The 18,266-nt window shown below is 36.1% G+C and overlaps 1 protein-coding gene and 1 pseudogene across 2 annotated transcripts in view; both read right to left on the reverse strand.

The window, feature by feature from the left end:
• The window catches only part of ROCK1 (Rho associated coiled-coil containing protein kinase 1), a 159,623-nt gene that overhangs the window by 90,537 nt on the left and 50,820 nt on the right, over positions 1 to 18,266 (reverse strand). For both annotated transcript variants that reach the window (XM_004702898.3, XM_045296118.1), the window contains 7 exons: positions 12,431 to 12,531; positions 11,781 to 11,918; positions 8,052 to 8,227; positions 7,261 to 7,345; positions 5,147 to 5,291; positions 4,346 to 4,484; positions 2,272 to 2,363 (listed from right to left, as the gene is read on the reverse strand). In XM_004702898.3, coding sequence (XP_004702955.1) covers positions 2,272 to 2,363; positions 4,346 to 4,484; positions 5,147 to 5,291; positions 7,261 to 7,345; positions 8,052 to 8,227; positions 11,781 to 11,918; positions 12,431 to 12,531 — 876 coding nt within the window. The remainder of the gene's footprint in view (positions 1 to 2,271; positions 2,364 to 4,345; positions 4,485 to 5,146; positions 5,292 to 7,260; positions 7,346 to 8,051; positions 8,228 to 11,780; positions 11,919 to 12,430; positions 12,532 to 18,266) is intronic.
• On the reverse strand, positions 16,661 to 17,752 carry LOC105978624 (annotated as a pseudogene).

Raw genomic sequence — 18,266 nt, forward strand, 5'->3', positions numbered from 1 at the left:
ACAAAGAACAAATTAAAATATACCAAGCAAGAAAAGCTTGTGTTTTCCAGTCTAGCCTGTTGGGGCACCATGCCCTATCTCCAATGTCCACCCTCATCATTCCCTGGGGATCTTGCTAATCCCCTCCCCTGCACAGCAATCACATTTTAATGGTTCTGAAAGTCCTCCAATATTGTTTGAAACATGGTAGTATTTGATAATATATATCCGTAATTTGGTTTATATAATTCATAAATATAGGCACATAGATCTATTTGTATGTTTTATCGGTGCTACACCGCACCCTGACTGGCTTACCTCCTCCCTAAGACCCTTCTGTAAGGAACTGTCCAGTTGCCTACAGAAGGGCTTTGGGTCCCCACTCCGCACTCCCCCTCATTCACAATATGATTTTTTGTTCTTTGATGCCTGATACCTGAGCTCTTCGACACCTTGTGATCACACAGGCTGTGAGCTTTGTGGCTTCTGAGCTAGATGGCCGCTTGTTTACCTTCAAGCCTTTAATACGCCAGATGCTACATCTTTTGATAGCCGGACACCATCAGCTTTCTTCACCATATTTGCTTATGTATCCACTTTGTCTTCAGCGATCATGTCAGGAAGGTGAGCATCATAGAATGCCAGCTTAATAGAACAAAGTGTTCTTGCACTGAGGGAGTACTTGAGTAGAGGCCCAACATCCATCTGCTACCTTAATACTAAACCTATAAATATGCACAGAGATCTATTTCCCCATCATCACATATAAATATATTGACATATGTACAGGCCTGTATTTAGACCTCTATAAATTCCCTTTGTCACCTAGTTCTTTCCTCTATTTTATTTTCCTCTTGTCCCACTATCATGCTCAGCCTTCATTTGGGTTTCAGTAATTCCTCTAGATTATATTACCCTTGATCAAGCCCTACCAGTCCTCTTATACCCTCCTCGCCACCGATTTTGAATCACTTGTTCCTTCCTCCATGAGTTTATTACCACCACTTCCTTTCCCCCACCTCTCTCTCTCACATATCCCCCCGGAACCATCAGTCCCATTGTTTTCTCCTCCATATTGTTTATCCAGCCTATCTTATCTATACAGACCTGCAGAGATAACAATACACACAAAAACAAGAGAGCAAAACAAAGCAAGAAAAGAAAACAAAACAACAACAACAAAAAACAATGACAGAAAAAGAAAAGCCAGTAAATAGTTCAAGGTCTGCTTGTTGACCTTTACGAGTGTTTTCTGGTCGAGTCTGATGGGGTGCCATGCCCTGGCCCCAAAGTGTATTTTTGGTACTCCTTCAGGACTTCCTTGCTCTGCTCCCCTTGCTTTTCTGTTGTACACCCTTGGTGTTTTGCCTCGGTGTCGTGGGCTCAGATCGGGCGCAATTCCCACACTGTGTCTCCAGTGTTGTCCTCTGCAGCACTATGGGTCAGTGAGGGATGTCATACCTTGCAGTGGGGCTGACCATATGGTCCTCTCTGTGCATTGGATGCTCTGAGCAGGGATATCGTCCTCAAGGCTTGGTGGACCAGGATGTTCTCCACACTCTCTTCCTCCCCCTTCATTTGCTCCCGAGTACTCTGATCAGACATGTCCCTCTCCCTGAGCTGTAGCTTCAGTGCTGTCCTCTGAAGTAAATTCTTCTGCGGGGAGGCTCGGTTGTCCACATAGTTGGGGTTGGGGGCAGCCCCTCTGAATCACTTACTTTTAACTTTCTTAAAAACTGAGAAATTTCTTACACTGATGGGATATTAAATTTTTGGATACTATATATATTTTATTCCTGAATTACAAACTGCAAAAGCTTAATGAAATAATTTTACAACATCCTTTATCCTCCTAAATAGAATAAAATTAATTTTAACATTTATTAATAGAACTTCCCTATATTTTAGTTTTGTAGACAAACAAAATAACTTGTCCATTCACTAGAAAAAACTTTTTGTTTCATTACCTCTTATGTATTGGATTTTTTAAATAATGAGATCCCAAAGACTAAAATAAAGTGCAATTTATCTAAAGATCAAGCATCAAATTACTATTTTTGACACCAAATCCATTACATTTAAATAAGATTTCATCTTGGTATTTTGAATGAGCTATAAGTAGGACAATGGTATAATTTTATCAAATATGCTTTATTTAACTAGGTTAAAAAAATGTTTGCACAGTATTTGTGTACTTTTGATTTTCTTAAGATACACACAATAGTTTCAACTGAATGTTTATTACAACTACTTCCAAATGTTCAGTAGAATGTAGAAGAAAAAATAACTCACTGTCTCGAAGTGTTTCCCAAGCCCATTGATCATTTTTGAAGAAGAGATGCCGTTTGATTTCTTCTACACCATTTCTTCCTAATCTCACTTCTCTGAGAGGGAAAGGGAAAAAGTAGTCACTTAAGATCTTATTATAATTTACTTATAGGCAAAATAATAAATCTGTGCAGGACTATAACTTTGGAATTATTATTTGTCAGATTAATCATCAGCTTGAATAAAAAAGGTGAATAATGAGAACATTAAAGAATCATTTAATAAAGAATACTCATAGAATTCTGATAGTCCATGACATTACTGGTGACAGTAAAAGCCAGGTGATCACGCTCCTTGCATTTCAGCAGTACATGGGAAACGTCAGAATGCATTGTCTTGACTTTTTAATAGTGGAAAAGTGGAGTGAATTTTATTTTGTAAGCAAAAAATTAGTTTTATGCGAGAATTTGCCCAAAAGTTCTAGTACTTATTTTTAATGAAAAATTTTCCATTTTATCTTTCAAATATTTCTCACTAATTGAAAGCAATTGGCAACTAATTCTTAACACTGCTACAAAATCCAGAGGCCAAACTGGACATATTACTGATCTCTGGTCTCTGGTGGGCCTGGAGTTAAAACTTCTAAAAAATGTGCTTTTACCTATATTAGAATGAGAAATTCCGTACCTTTTGTTCTCTAGTACCATGCTTATAACCATGAAAATATCTCAAATTCCAAAATTTTCATTAGTTAAACAAATGCTTTAGAAATAATGTGATATGATTCAAAAGCAAGCTTGGAGACTTGTGGGGAGAGGGAGCAAACAGAAACTCAAGAGAGCAAGACAAAACTTTATAATGCGAACAGAAAACGTGTCCCACTGTATGTACTGTGGGCTTTCCTCTCAGAGACCATTTATTTAACATGTTCATAACGCAGGGTACTCAGTCAACAACAACAAAAGAAACAATGTGATAGTTACTCTGAGAAGCCATCACTGACTCTCCCAAAGTGAATTAGGCAGCCTCTCTCTCCCCATGATTCTCTGGCACTACCTCCTGGTATTTTCTCTCTTGTATTATAAATGTCTTATTTGCTTGTCTATTCCCCCCACAGGACTATGAGGTATTGGAGGTGCTATCTAGCTTATATACTACATCACTAGGATCTAACATTATAATTCCTTATATTAAAATAAAATAAAGTATGTAAATCGTAAAGAAAATCTCACACTGCTGCATATTTTAAAGTTTCAGGAGTCTCTTAACAAAACCCAAACTCACTACCAATTCTGACTCAAAATGACATTATATGACAGGGTAGAAAGCCCCTATGACTATTTCCGAGACTAACTATGGGAGTGGAATGTCTTGTTTTTCAACCTCAGAGCGGCTGTTAATATTTTAAATAATACTATAACAATCATAAACATTAATTATAATTTTATTAAGTCATCTGACTAATTTTCAAATTTAAAAAGTAAACCATAAAAGTATACATCCAATATCATACTATTTGTTTTTTAAACTAAATGCCTATACATTCCTAACAATTCTAATAGAATCTAGAAGATATTATACCAATATACTTTTTAAAAATAGCTTTGTATTATTAATATTTATTTTATTTCAATAAGAATATATCACTCATCATCACATCTAAAATGGTATCAATTGAAAGATGATCCCAATAAAAATCAATATATTTCTTTGATTGTAAGATTCACTCTTATTTCAGAGTTATTAATACTGATTAAAAAAATCTTAGACTCAATGTCTAATATAATATTAATATCAGAATTAACTAAGCTAAAACTTTAATAGGACACAGGGGAAAAAAACCCTCGTCTAATGACCAGTCCAAAATACATTATCATCCCATTCCTCAGGCAAGGCAAATCAGTGGAGATCAGAAAAGCCATGTAAAAAAATCATGAAATTATTTTGTTTCACTGTCATCAGGAACGAATCTGAGAATAGAACATTTATGCTCTAACAGTTCAAATGTAGGAGCTCAGATGCAGAGCTTAAAAACTGAGCTAGCAAAATAACACATTCCTCAGATAGTGAAAATAAGTTCAATTTTATGATTATTTACCTGTCAGTAAGGAAGGCACAAATAAGGTTTTTTGCTTCTTTTGATATATCATTATCATCAGGAAAGGTAAGTGAATTTTTATGGTTCATAATTTTACTGTATGTCCCAACCAGAGAATCTGCATAAAAAGGTGTATCACCTAAAAATGAACAGGAAAAAAAAGCAAGTAATTTTTTTGTCTACATGAGAAAAAATTTCAACAATAAAGAGGCAGTTACATCGGATGGTGTAAGATATGATAAAATAATAATAATTTAGCAAGGAGGGAGAGGGAAAAAAATGAGGAGCTGATACCAAGGGCTCAAATAGAAAGCAGGTGTTTTGAGAAAGAAGATGGCAACATATGTACAAATGTGCTGGACACAAATGATGTATGTATGGATTGTGAAAAGAGTTGTATGAGCCCCTAATAAAATGATTTTTTTAAATAAATAAAACAATTAAAAAAAAGAAAAATGTTTTGAAAATGATGGTAATAAATGTACAAATGTGCTTGACATAATAATGTATGTATGTATTGTGATAAGAGTTGCATGAGCTCCCAATAAACTGATTAAAAATATATATTTAAACATGTTAAGCTAAAAGCAATGCACGTAAAATATAAAAAGAAATAACACATCACAAAGGTGCTAGATGCATCTAAATAGCTTTGAAAAACACAAAGTGAGTATAGACCATGTTTGTTTCCTACAAATAATATCAGCATTGCTTAATGTAATAAATATTATAATATAAGAAGTGGTTGAGTTTGGGGATACACAATTCTATTAGAAGTATATAAAATTTTCCTTTACTTACCTACAAGCATTTCATATAAAAATACTCCAACTGACCACCAGTCACATTCTCGTCCATAATAACCATCACCACCTTGGGATTTTAATACTTCAGGGGAAATATAATCAGGTGTTCCAACAGCGGTATCACATCGTACCATACCTTCCTAGAAAGAGTGGCAGGTCAAATTTTGGATTCAGATATAAAGTCTATTATTTACAATTATTTTTATTTTTAATAACACCTCTAGACTTCTTGCATCTATGGCCTATGAAATTTTCTATCAAAAAATGAACAAAACATCTATATGTAATATAAATACAATACATAAATGACATACATATGAGTATATTCTATACTGTGCATATGTAGAAGGCTAAACCCAAAGCATTGCTACTTTTCATACAAGCATGGGTTTATTTAAAATAAAACATGTTAATGTGCTTGACACAATGGAGGTATGTATGTATTGTGAAAAGAGCTGTATGAGCCCCTAATAAAATGATTAAAAATAAATAAAAATTTAAAAATAATAAAACATGTTTAAACTTGTCTCTGTGATTAGTAGATGGCTAGACAAATTCTCTCCATATACCTGTCATAAGTCTCCTTTGGGTTCTTTCCCAAAAGAATCCAATCAATACAGTAGCTTCAGAGGGGACCTACTTGGCCAGTGAAATTCAAGGTGGGGGTTCATCTCAGAAGGGTACAGTAACTGTGTTTTGGGACTACAAGGGGATAATCTTGATAAATGTTCTCGAAGGGCACAGAGCCATCTTGGGGATTAGGAAGAAATTGAAATTTAAGAAACTGAAAACTGCAATGGTGAAGAAAGGTTTGAGAAAACCGTGCCAAATAATTTTTTCTATCGTGGCAATGTACTTGCTCATTCTTTGAAGCTAGCAAGCACTGTCCTCTGAGCATATCATTGGGAACCTTACCCCATCCACCCTATAGCCTTGATCTTGCCCATTCAAAAACATAATTTGAGCACCTCAGGGATGCCCAAACTGGTCTTTCATCATGGTATAAATTAAGAGTGCAGAATTTGGGGAGAAAGGATTAAAGGTAGAAACACTGCTTTTAGAACTGCACTGCCCTAAATGGAAGGTTTATCAAGAAATAAGAACTTCAGAGTTGGACATTTCTCTGAATTTGTAGTAATATTTTTTATTTACCCTCATATATGAATATCAGTGGTTTATTTATTTTATAATAATATTCACTAGAAAGACATATTGCCAAAATTTATTATCTCCCAGATATGGCAATATAATAATCGCATCCTAATTACAGAGAACAAGTATATTAGCTAATACAAACAGATTAGGTTGCTGGTAGAATAAGACAGTTTATAGCTTACATTAAGTGCTGACTTCATTTATCTATAAAAATAGCTCCATGATTTAACATTGCTTGAAACTATGAAAAACTGTTGGCTACACATACATAGAAAGGGAATCATGTGCCTGGCAAAGGAAGTTAAAGTATTAAGCATAATGAATGGTTAATTAGCTGATCTGCATTTTAACCAAAAAATGATATACCTGTTACCTGTTTTAGCAGTTATTAATATAATAGAAATATTCTTTAAATGTCCTAAAAAAAGTTACCAACCCTGGTTCCCTTCTAACCAATAAATTTCCTTTAAAGGTAATTCATACAGCTTTCTGCCTATTGCTCGAAGACTATAAATAGCTTCAATATTAGAAGACTGATTCCTAAAGTATATTCTTTAAAAATTTTATAGAAAGGCTATGTAAAAACAATGTTTTATGTGAAATACTAGAAAATATACACATTACTAAACTGTTGTAATAAATGTCTAAATTTTAAATCAAAATAGGTACTTAGTGACATTTAAGCTAACTCTACTTCTAGCTGCCAGTAAGTAGTCTATTACAAAGTTGTTATGAAAGAATTAGTAAATCTGGCAATTGACACTGACCCTAAATAGAAAGGAAAAAAGAAATCACTAACAAGTTACATAAGAACACAAGTTACAAAACCATGGTAACTAGCTCAACAAATAAGACAGCTCACGTCAATTCTGTATAAATTCAGAGATGGTTAGTAAATTCTTAAGAGCATATTCCAAAGAAGCAGTGATCTTGAACTAAAGTTTAATACTTAACCTTATTCATCTTCATACAAGTACCAAAATCTGCTAACTTCAAATGTCCTGATTTATCCAGCAGCATGTTATCAGGCTTCACATCTCTGAAGGGGAAAAATAAGAAGAAAAAAATCCACAAAAAACAGTAGAGCCGACTAAAAAATCAACAATACACTACATAAGAGAGTTATTGTAGCTTAGGTATCCTCACTTGATCTAGACATGGCTACTACACTTGATCTGTATGTGTTTTATCAATCTATACACTGAATTCATTATGAAAACTCCCTCATTTGCTAATGCCTCAGGGGAGAGGAAACATATATTGGTATAATCATTTTTAAATTATATGAGAGAGGTTAACCAAAAAATTTTAACTTTAAGACATAAAAAGTAACTGAAGCCTACAAGATAGGTAAACTTTTTAAAAAAGGGTAGTATTTTGTATAGCTTCAATATGTATAGCCCTAATACATTAAGAAGTGTACATAAACACCTGTACATAGTATTCAAGTAGTGTTCTCAGAACACATGAAGTTACTCTTCTAATGTGTAAACATAATCTACACACAAGTCAAGAACAAATATGTATATGAAAATTAAAGATGAAAGCATATTAAAGAATGTACTATATTAACACTATACTGAAATGTTAGAAACTGATCATTACAAAGATTTAAGTTCTTGACTGTCATTCTTGTTATATTAAAAGAGTAGATATAAGATGGGAAATACTAATCAAAAAAAGCGTAAGTATTCTTAAGCGCTCTCTTCAACGAATGAGAAGTTTTAAAGCATTTTTATTTTTACCTATGAATAAAACCCATGGAATGGATTGCATCCAATGCAAGAACTACTTCTGCAGTATAAAATCGTGCCCATTTTTCAGGCACATCGTAGTTGCTCATTAAGTTTACAAGATCTCCACCAGGCATGTATTCCATCACCATGTAGAGGTATCGATCATCTTGGAATGCATAGAAAAGCTAGATAAAAACAAGATAAAAACACAAAAATAATTCATTAGGCTTACACAAAATGGTTTTATGTCTAAAAATTAACAAAAAATTAATATAATACAAAATAATCAAGTTGTAGAACAGCATTTTTTTAAGAAACATGAGACGCCTTCAAAAAGCATATGCAAAAGAGAATTAAACAATAATTGAGCTTTTCTATGAACTTTATGAAGCATCCTTATACAAATGTGACGGAGATATTTGCATATATGAAGATACTGTGTATATTTGGGAAAGCACAGATGATTAGGAGGTAGAAGACCTTTAAAATAAACAAAAACACCTTTCTAAGCTTTTTCAAAGTGTAAATTCCAATACAGAATACACACACCTGCTAAGCAACTCACAATTCTAACTTATCTAATTCATCAGTATAATTTACTGTTAAATGTATATCAATTCTCAGGGGATATTGATAAACTGGGACTCATCTGTCCCTTATTAGCTTTGTGCCAGTGGCAAGTTATTTAACCTCCCTGAATCTCTGTGACTACAGAGAGGCAGTGGAAAAAAAGGAAGGCCCTGGACAAGGCTGAATGATTGACACGGTGACTGTAACAACAGGTTCAAACATATGAACTGTGAGGATGGGGCAGAACCATCATGTTTCAATCTGCTGTTATAAGGGTCACTGTTGAGTTGGAACTGACTTGCTGACTTGATAGCATCTAACAACAAAATAATGCTCTCTACAATAGCATAAGGAATCATTTCTTATTTGACTTTCAGGGCAGCTGCTCCTCAATGTCAGGATGCCTGACAATTAGCAAGTACTTAGTAAATGTTAAATGAATAAAAGCATGAATTAGTCTACAAACCGGGGATGTCTACAAAAGGGATTAACTTCTTTTCAGGATTGTTAAATGATTAATAAAAATAGAAAGCAATGAGTGCAATAAATGATGGACAAGTTAGCAGTCAGGACAAAGAACAGCAACAGCTAACAAAAAAGCAGGAAAGGGGCAGCGGCGAAAGTAAAAGTAGGAAGAGTAAATTCCATTGCTATGAAATTGGCAAGATACCAGGTATAAAGATATTACAAAGAAGAGAAAATTTACAAAGAACATTTAAATAAATGAGATTAATATCAAATAAGCAAAAGAGAAATTAGCTAATTTACCTAGACATTTAAGTCTTAAAATCTTCCTCTTCATGTTTCTTTTTTTTCAAGTGCGTAAAAATTTTAGTTATGGATTTAGGTTATTTAATAAAAACATAATCCGAGGGAATGATGGCCATCTGGACTACAGTGTGCAGCTTTATCATACAGGCCCCATAATACCAAAACCATCCTCATTTGGTGAAGGTTTACCTTATTTACAAGCAACCTTTCAAAACAAATAAAGCTATTTGCCACTCCCACCTGCCCCTGATAATTACTAATAAACTTTGATTTACTGTGCAAAAAAAGAAAGCAAGCTTTCTGCACTGAAGTTGTAAATGTAATCCTAAAAGCAGTAACGCTGTCACACTACTTTGAACTGTCTACAGAACACTGTATATTCTCTAGGTTAGTGGTTCTTTTTGGTTATCAAAACTCTCCTGGGTAGGGACCAGGGATTCAGCCAAACATCTTAACAATGTGTAGATTAGGTGGCCTCCTTCCCTCCCCACAAAGAATTATCTGGCCTATAATGTCCATAGCACCAAAAGAAGAAACAAAAATAAAAACAAAAACTCACTGCCACTTTGTCAATTTTTACTCACAGCAACCCTACAAGACAGGGTAGAACTCTCCCTGTGGGTTTCCGAGACTCTACAGGATTAGAAAATCCATGTTCTTTCCGAGGAGTGGTTAGTGATTTCAAACTGCTGGCCTTGCTTGGGATTCGCAGCCCAAAACATAACCCACTATACCATCAAGGCTCCTCCTGCTCTCTTAAAAACAAATATGGAGACAAACACTGCCTTCGAATTGATTCTGACTCATAGCTACCCTACAGGGCAAGGTGGATAAAACTGCCTCTGGGTTTCTGAGACTGTAACTCTTTACAGGAGGGGATTGCCCCATCTTGGGGGGGCGGGGGAAGGGGGGAGGCTTTAAGTGTTTTCTTATGTAAATTATTTTGTTAAGGTAAAATTTGTTGAACATTTCCTTATATTTCAAAATCCCAATTACCAGTGTGCTTATCTAAGATACTCTTTCTTCATACACTGTAAATAAGTAAATCAAAAAATATATATTAAAAAATAAGGAAAGGTCTAGCCCAGAGGTTTTTGTTTTTCTTTATAAACCTAAGATTTCACTTCCCTCATATGAATCTTACATAAGGCCCAATATATAAGAAAAATGAAAATATGGAGTTTCTCTAGTTGAAGCAGAGGTAGAAATCTCAGAATTACAAACTGCCCCAACGCCTGCATGACTTTACTTGAGGTACTTCCACAGTAACAACAGCCAATGTAAGCCAACTCTTACATTCCTGTGCAAGAACCTAAGACCGATAGAGTTTAATAACTTGCCCATTGCTTCATACACAGGCCTGTGGCAGCCCAGACTAGAATCTACAACTCCTGCCCACTGTAGCCTGAAAAATCTAAAGTCAGTATTTGAAGGCCAAGTTCAAGTCAGTGCCCTCTTTCATTCCCTCACCCTCACCACCTTGCACTACACAGAATGAGAGACAAACATATGAATAAAGATACCACGTTTTGGAAAACTATTAAAGTTAAAATTCAATATTACATAAATGCAATTATTAAAAGTCAGGAACTGTATATACTTGAGTATAAGCTGACCTGAATATCAGCCAAGGTACCTAATTTTACCACAAAAACTGCTTTAAAGATGTGCGGAAAAACTTGGCTTATACACGAGTATATATGGTATATATGAAGGGACTTCAAAAATGTGTGGGCAAAGTTGAGGGAATTTTTCCAAGAATTTTTTGAAAGTCCCCTCATAATATATATATCTGATCTTCCTCGAGTCAAAGTAAACTGTTTACATTTTCACTATCTACAAGAACATAATTAGCTCACTTTGCTCTTACTTTAATCCTACCCTGTTTCCCCCAATAAGACAGTGTCTTATCTGAATTTTTGCTCCCAAAGATGCGCTAGGTCTTATTTTCAGGGGATATCTTATTTTTCCATGAAGAAGAATAAGGTACACATTTATTGTTTAATGTTTTATTAAAAGAGACCTCACACTTCCTGTCTGTTCCTGCTGCGCAGCAGCCAGCAGTGAGCTGCGTGGCGACGCCCACCACTATGGTCCAGAGTTACGGTAGCTTTGGGGGCCTTATTTTCAGGGAGGTCTTATTTTCGGGGGATGCCTTATATTTCAGCGAGAGGCAAAACTGTTAAGTAGGTCTTATTTTCGGGGGATGTCTTACTTTCGGGGAAACACGGTAGTATGACTTAGTAAAATTAAAATTTATGACTTAAAAAGTAATGGCATAGAAAATTTTGTAGTTTCCAAAAAATTCTCTAATACTTTTATGAAAAACTAAGTTTTTCATCAGATATGTTTTGTTAAAAACTAGTTCAGCATAATGAAACAGTAGCAAAATTATACCTGAACGACCCAAGGGCTGTTAGCAAAAGCCATGATGTCTCTCTCTTCCCAGAAAAAAGCAGAATCCGATCTCTTAATCATCTCAAATTTGCTGAGAAGCTTCATAGCATATACCTTCCTGGTAGACTTATGCCTTACCTTTAAAATAATAAAATAAGGAATCTTTTGTTAGCATTTAAAGCTCAGTGTTTCGCAGAACAATTTGCTAAGTGATTTAAACCCTTTGTTAAACACTGTTTGAACTATTTTTATTTTTTACTGAGTTGTCTTAATTAAATAACACAAATGCCTTAATACTAGAAATGTAGAAAAAAACTTTATACAATAGCACAGTCTTCCTTCATCCTGATAGGTGTGATATGATGCTTCCTATTTCAAGAACTTAACCTTTAATAGCATGTTAGACAGTATAGTATAATCCATATATTACAATTCAAGATTTATACTTCTTGAGACCTCTACCCATGAATGCTTGGGGAAGGTACTTCACATTACTAATTATTTGATTCTAGGCTTCACACTTAAACAAGAATATACGGAACAATTCAAAGCACGTATTTTTGAACAACACTTCAAGTAAGACATATTAAACACTGTGATTATTTTACTTTATACAGTTATTACTTTATACTTTCATTAAAATCACCCACCAATTGAACTTCTCCAAATGCACCTCTGCCAATCACCTTCACAACTTCATAATCTTCAGCTTTCATGCGCAAATCTCTAATTTTATTTATTGTGTCTTTATCTGGAGGAAAAGAAAGTTTATCATTTTAAATTACTAAAGCATTGTAATTATTACTACTATTTTATATCCAACTTCTTGAGAAACACAAAGAAAGCAAGAAAATTTTATAGAAGTGTTCAAACAATGTACTTAGGTTTTCAAAAATATATTCTGGAATGATTTCACTCTAGTAAAGGTTTTTATTAAAGTCTAATTGAACAGATGTTTTAAGAAGAAATACAATACAAATAAAAACAAGATAATTTTTAAAATCAAGGGTAATTGCTTTAAATATGTATCAAATCTGAGCCAAGAGAATGTGGATAGGAGCTTCAAATTAATAAGATGAAATTGTTTTATCAAATCAGTTTTACTGAACCTTTATAAAAGACATAAATAATATATCACCAGCAAACACAAAATCCTAAGGAATCATAATAAAGACGCTAACCGGCAAACTTTAGTACTATATCATTACATTTCTCTATTTGAATCTAGATTTTAACTTAAAATGAGCAGTGCGTATGACTAATTATTTATATAAAACTGTCATGCTACAAACTACAATAATTTACAAATCCCCACTGGATAGATATTCTAATTCCTAATTTGGTCATAGATTAAAATAGGGCTACTTTAATCCACATGGGGCAAAACTGGCATGAGATTACATGGAAAAGCTTAACATTTCAGAGCTATACAAAATACAGATCAATTATTAAACTTAAATTCCAGTTCCTAGTAAAAGTTGCATGTAATACTCTTGTCTTTCTTTTTCAATATACACTTAATTTCAAATATTTGGGTATACTGTTGTTGCTATACCATCAAATCAATTCCAAGTGACCTTACAGGGCAGCGTACAACTGCTCCATAGGGCTTCTCACACTATAATCTTCACAGGAGCACACTGCCGGGTTTCTTCTCCTGGGGAACTGCCAGTGGGTTGGAACGGTCTTTGTGGTCAGTTGACTGACACTTAATGACCACTACATAACATATATCAGTGAATACATTTTCACACAGGGATAAAGGAAGTATACTCATTTTAGGTTAACATAACCACTTGCAAGATGTACCAGAAAGATAGAAACAATAATCATTTAATTCCATTACACAAATATCTCAGTGTTATAACCACATGACAAGTTCCACAGTATCACCAGTATATAAAGATAATTTTACAATACAGATCTTGCTCTCAAGGAGCTTAAACTCTACCAAACAAAACAGAGACAATGAAAACCTCTTGTAAAAAGCATCAAGGGAGAGGGGTCCTCAAACTTTTTAAACGGGCCAGTTCACTGCCCCTCGCACCTGTTGGAGGGCCAGACTATAGTTTAAAAAAAAACTATGAACAAATTCCTATGCACACTTCACATATCTCATTTTGAAGTAAAAAACAAAACGGGGCAAAAACACCTGGCAGCCTGGATAAATGTCCTCGGCGGCCGCATGTGGCCCACGGGCTGTAGTTTGAGGACCCTGGGTCCAGAGTTTGTGGCATACTAAAGGGGACACCTAGTCCCGACCTCCTGGGGGGCAGTGATTAGAAAGGGCTTTCTGGGAATGATGCACCTGAAATTAATCTAAAATAAGGCGTAGCAATTAGCTAGGTAGGGGAGGAGAAAAGAGGCTGATGGTCATGTAAACAAAGGTACTATGGAACTATACACAAGCAGTTCAGTGTTGCAGGGGCATCAAGTTTGGCCAGGGCAGGCAGAAGAGGGGACTGCAGAGTTCCCAAACAGCTTAAGGAACTTGAAGTTTACCCATAGACCAGTAGTTGTAATCATCAAATGATCTCTTTCACATTTAAAACAGCTCAATATGAAAATAGATAAAAGAAACTGCACTGCTTCCAGAGTAACAGGGGAAAATGGGGGCAATTGGAGCCCCTTCTACTTAAGCCCCACCACCACTCAGCCCCTAAGGAGTCCTGTGAAGCCTGTTGGGAACTGAGGAGCACAAATGGACAATCACTACATAGTCACTAGTATTGTACTACGAGTTGGTGGAATTCATGAAAATAAATAAAGCAGATAAGCAATTTGGTCCAATTTGGTCAAATTCCAGCTAAATTCTCTAGGTAACATGTTAAAGATGAATTAATTGTGTGGGCAAGACTGGGCAGTATAGGATTAACCACAAAGTCTCCAATTCAAAACCACTAGCCACTCTGAGAAAGATGAGGCTGTCTCCATAAAGATCTAGTCTTGGAAACCTACACAGGGTCTCGATGAGTCAGAATCCACTCGATGGCAGTGTACAACTCTGGAGAAAGAAAGAAAATCTTGAAACAGAACACCAAAAAAGTAAAGACGGTAAAAAAAAACAAAAGCAAAACAAATTCACTGTCACTGAATCAATTCAGGGTTTCTGAAACTGTCAGTCTTCCCAGAAGCTGACAGCCTCATCTTTCCCCTGGGAAGTAGCTGGTTGGCTTAAACCACTGACCTTTAAATTAGATGCCCAACATCTAACCCACAGTGCCAGCAGGGCTCCTTTGAACCGGAATAGTATTATGAAATTGCCTGTGGGATTGAGAAAGGATTGTTGGCTCCAGTTATATAGGATTTGAGCCATTAACAGGTTAGAAGTCTTGAGAAAACCCTGAGGAAAAGTCCTTTGAAATGCAAATAATTCTCCTACACTCTTCCTGACTTGAATCTAGCTTGTTCTAATGCTGACTTATATACTAACTAGGGGGTTTTCCTAAGAAAACTTCACAGTAGCTGTAAGAAAAATGGAGAAGAGGATATATGTATCTGAAAATGAAAATTAGAAAATACACTAAAGTGTTGAATGACCATAAGTATAAAGAGGTAAGAATTAAGGACAGAATATTCAACAACTACTATTCCATAAATAAGGAAACAAATCAACGTTAATTTGACTTCATACTGTGATACATCATCTTTATAGAAAACAAGACCATGCCTTCTCCAGTTCAAGTCAGTCACTGCCATGGATTTGATTCTGATCACAGCGACAACCGGATAGTACATGACAGAGCTGCCATGTTGAGTTTCCACGACTGTTTCCTACTCTTTATGGGAGTTAAAAGCCCCATCTTTCTACCAAGGAGCAGCTGGTAGTCTCCAACTCCTGACCCTGAAGACCCACTACATCACCAGGGCTCCTCAAGAAGGGTATACACTTGAAATACTATCCAGATTCCCCAGGAATCCTCAATAGCATCAATTGGGATAAAGGAGAAACTGACCACTTGTATTAAAGCCACACCTTCTCCAAAAGTGAGCACTGCAATCCCCTCAAGCATTCTAACCTCACTGACAAAGTCAAGAGGTGGGCCAGTACATGCTGTAAGAAGAGGACATGGAACTGAGTTCACAGTTACAAAACCTTCACCACTCATACTGTCATCGGTCAAGAGGTTGTTCCCGGTTGTCTCTCTCTACCTTCACAGTCTACTAACTACAACTAATCTCATCATCCCTGCCAACCCTCTTTAAGAAACAAAATAATAAAAACCCCTTTAGCACCAGATAATTCTTTATCTCCTGCACTATAGCCCCATGTGGTGCAATGGTTAAGTGCTCAGCTGCTAACCAAAAAGTCAGTGGTTTGAGCCCACAAGCAGCTCCAAGAGTTAAAAACACCTGATTATCTGCTTCTATTAAAGATTACAACCTGGGAAACCTTATGAGGGAGTCCTACTATTAAGTCAAAATCAACTCAAAGGCACAGAGCAACTAATCTAAAGGTTTGTGGTTTGAATCTATCCAGTGGAAGAAAGGCCTAGTGATCTGCTTTTGTAAAAAAAATTCAGCCAAGAAAGCCCTATGGATCCATCTACTCTGCAAAACATGGAGATGCCAGGAGTCAGAAGCAAATCAATGGCAACAGCTTTTATTTTTCTTTTCACAGAACCTAAACCCAGATTTATTATGTTTTCATTCAAAATATACTTTATGTCACACCAACGTCAACTCCAGTATCCCATTGGTACGAAAACGTCTAAAAATACCACTATGGTGGTTTAGATGAAGATTACGCTGCTTGTGTTTTTGTAACAAAAGTAAAACTGGTCGATCACTTCCCATTTTTCTGGAGTCGGCTCATTTCCGTGATTGGGTGGAGAGAGGCAGCCTTGCTCTCTGTAACACCAAAGGGTGGACACTCGAACTTAGGGCCATTTCCTGGTGACACTGAGGTGGTCGAGATGGTCAACTACAAATCAGTGAGGGGGAAATTTGGAAGTGCTGGCCATCCTGATGGCCTCGAAGGCCTGGGCCCTGCTGATCAGCGGCGAAGTAGGGCATGGTCAGCCAGTAGTGGTTCTCCGCTTCCATGTCCAGGCGACGACGGATCATGTGCTCCCTGGAGAACCGGGACACGGTCTGGTCCGTGGCTACCGGTGCTTCCCCATCCAAATCTTTCCCGGAATGCGATTGCGGAGGAGGAAGGCGGTCCGGAAAGTGGTGGCCTCACGCTCCGCTGGGCGACTGGAGCTCCGCCAGCAACAGCTTTTATGGTGGTGCTTCTAGTAGCCAGGAGTTCTACACGTCCCTATTGGTACCCTCTCTCCCATCACCCTGAGGAAGAATACGCCTAGGTCCTAAACTATCCTCCCTCATAGCAACGCTATCCTAATACTTAGAAATATACTTCCAACTTCAGAAATCCTGTTGTGCCCTTTGGAATGCATGTTCCATCATAACATTTTCATATAACCTGAAATTTGTTCTAATGCAGGGACTGGCAATCTTTTTTCCTACATTGTGTCAGTGAAGTACTTTAGGCAAAATCAGGGCTAACTTCTAAGTACTTACTTACATAGCCAGAAAGAAAACAAGGTCAAAAAATTTTACTGATGAAATTCAAAACATAGGAACAATAATTGAGTAGAATTTTCAGTAACATAGGTCTACTAGCGAGAAAAACACAACCCTGAAAACCCAATGTGGAAGCTCTACTTGGTCTGGTAGGGCTACTCTGAGTTGTAATCGACTCAGCAATAAGAGATATGGGAGAAGAAGAGTGAGTTTAAAGAGAAGAATGGAAGTAACTACACAATTCAATGAATTTGAAATAAGGAAATTTCCTTTGTACCTGTATTGAGATCTTAAAAACTTATGCATGAACTGTCATTTGAGCTTAGAAAAATACTTCTGCTGTAAATCTGTGTGGAATTTGAGATCTTCTTGCACGGCACTGTCATTTAAACAACATCCCCCAAATCCCCAAACGCATTGCCATGGGGTCAATGGTACCTCATTGTGACCCACAGGGCAGTACAGAACTGTCCTACGGGGTTTTCAAGGATATAGACTGCCGCGTCTTTCTCCCTCAGTTAGCAGCTGAGCTTAACCACTGTGCCACCAGGGTTTCTTGTACAATCAAAATAGTTTAACAATAACCTTAATTACATGTATATTTTGAACTGTAATTTTAGGTTGAATTAAAATTTCGGTTCATTAAGAAATCTGATATATCAAGTCTAGCACAAAAACTGTTTTCCAAAGGCGGTGCTCAATAATGATTGAGTGTAGTTCTTAATTAAAAATATGTACAGCTTTGCCTTAAATGGAAAAACAAAAAAGGGTAATAAGACCCTGCCAGTACTAAGGCATCAGACAGTTATGTGGTGAGGTGTACTGGAATATTCAGCTTCTATTTCTGACAAAAACTCAGATAACTGATGATGGATAGGTCCATAAGAACAAAAGAAATTTACTGTTGACACTACTGATTTAATAATATATGATAGACTCAAACATTTTCCACAGAGT

This window comes from Echinops telfairi, unplaced genomic scaffold (genome assembly GCF_000313985.2).
Source record: "Echinops telfairi isolate 266 unplaced genomic scaffold, ASM31398v2 ScPeMD7_7400;HRSCAF=8409, whole genome shotgun sequence".
Classification (NCBI taxonomy): Eukaryota; Metazoa; Chordata; class Mammalia; order Afrosoricida; family Tenrecidae; genus Echinops; species Echinops telfairi.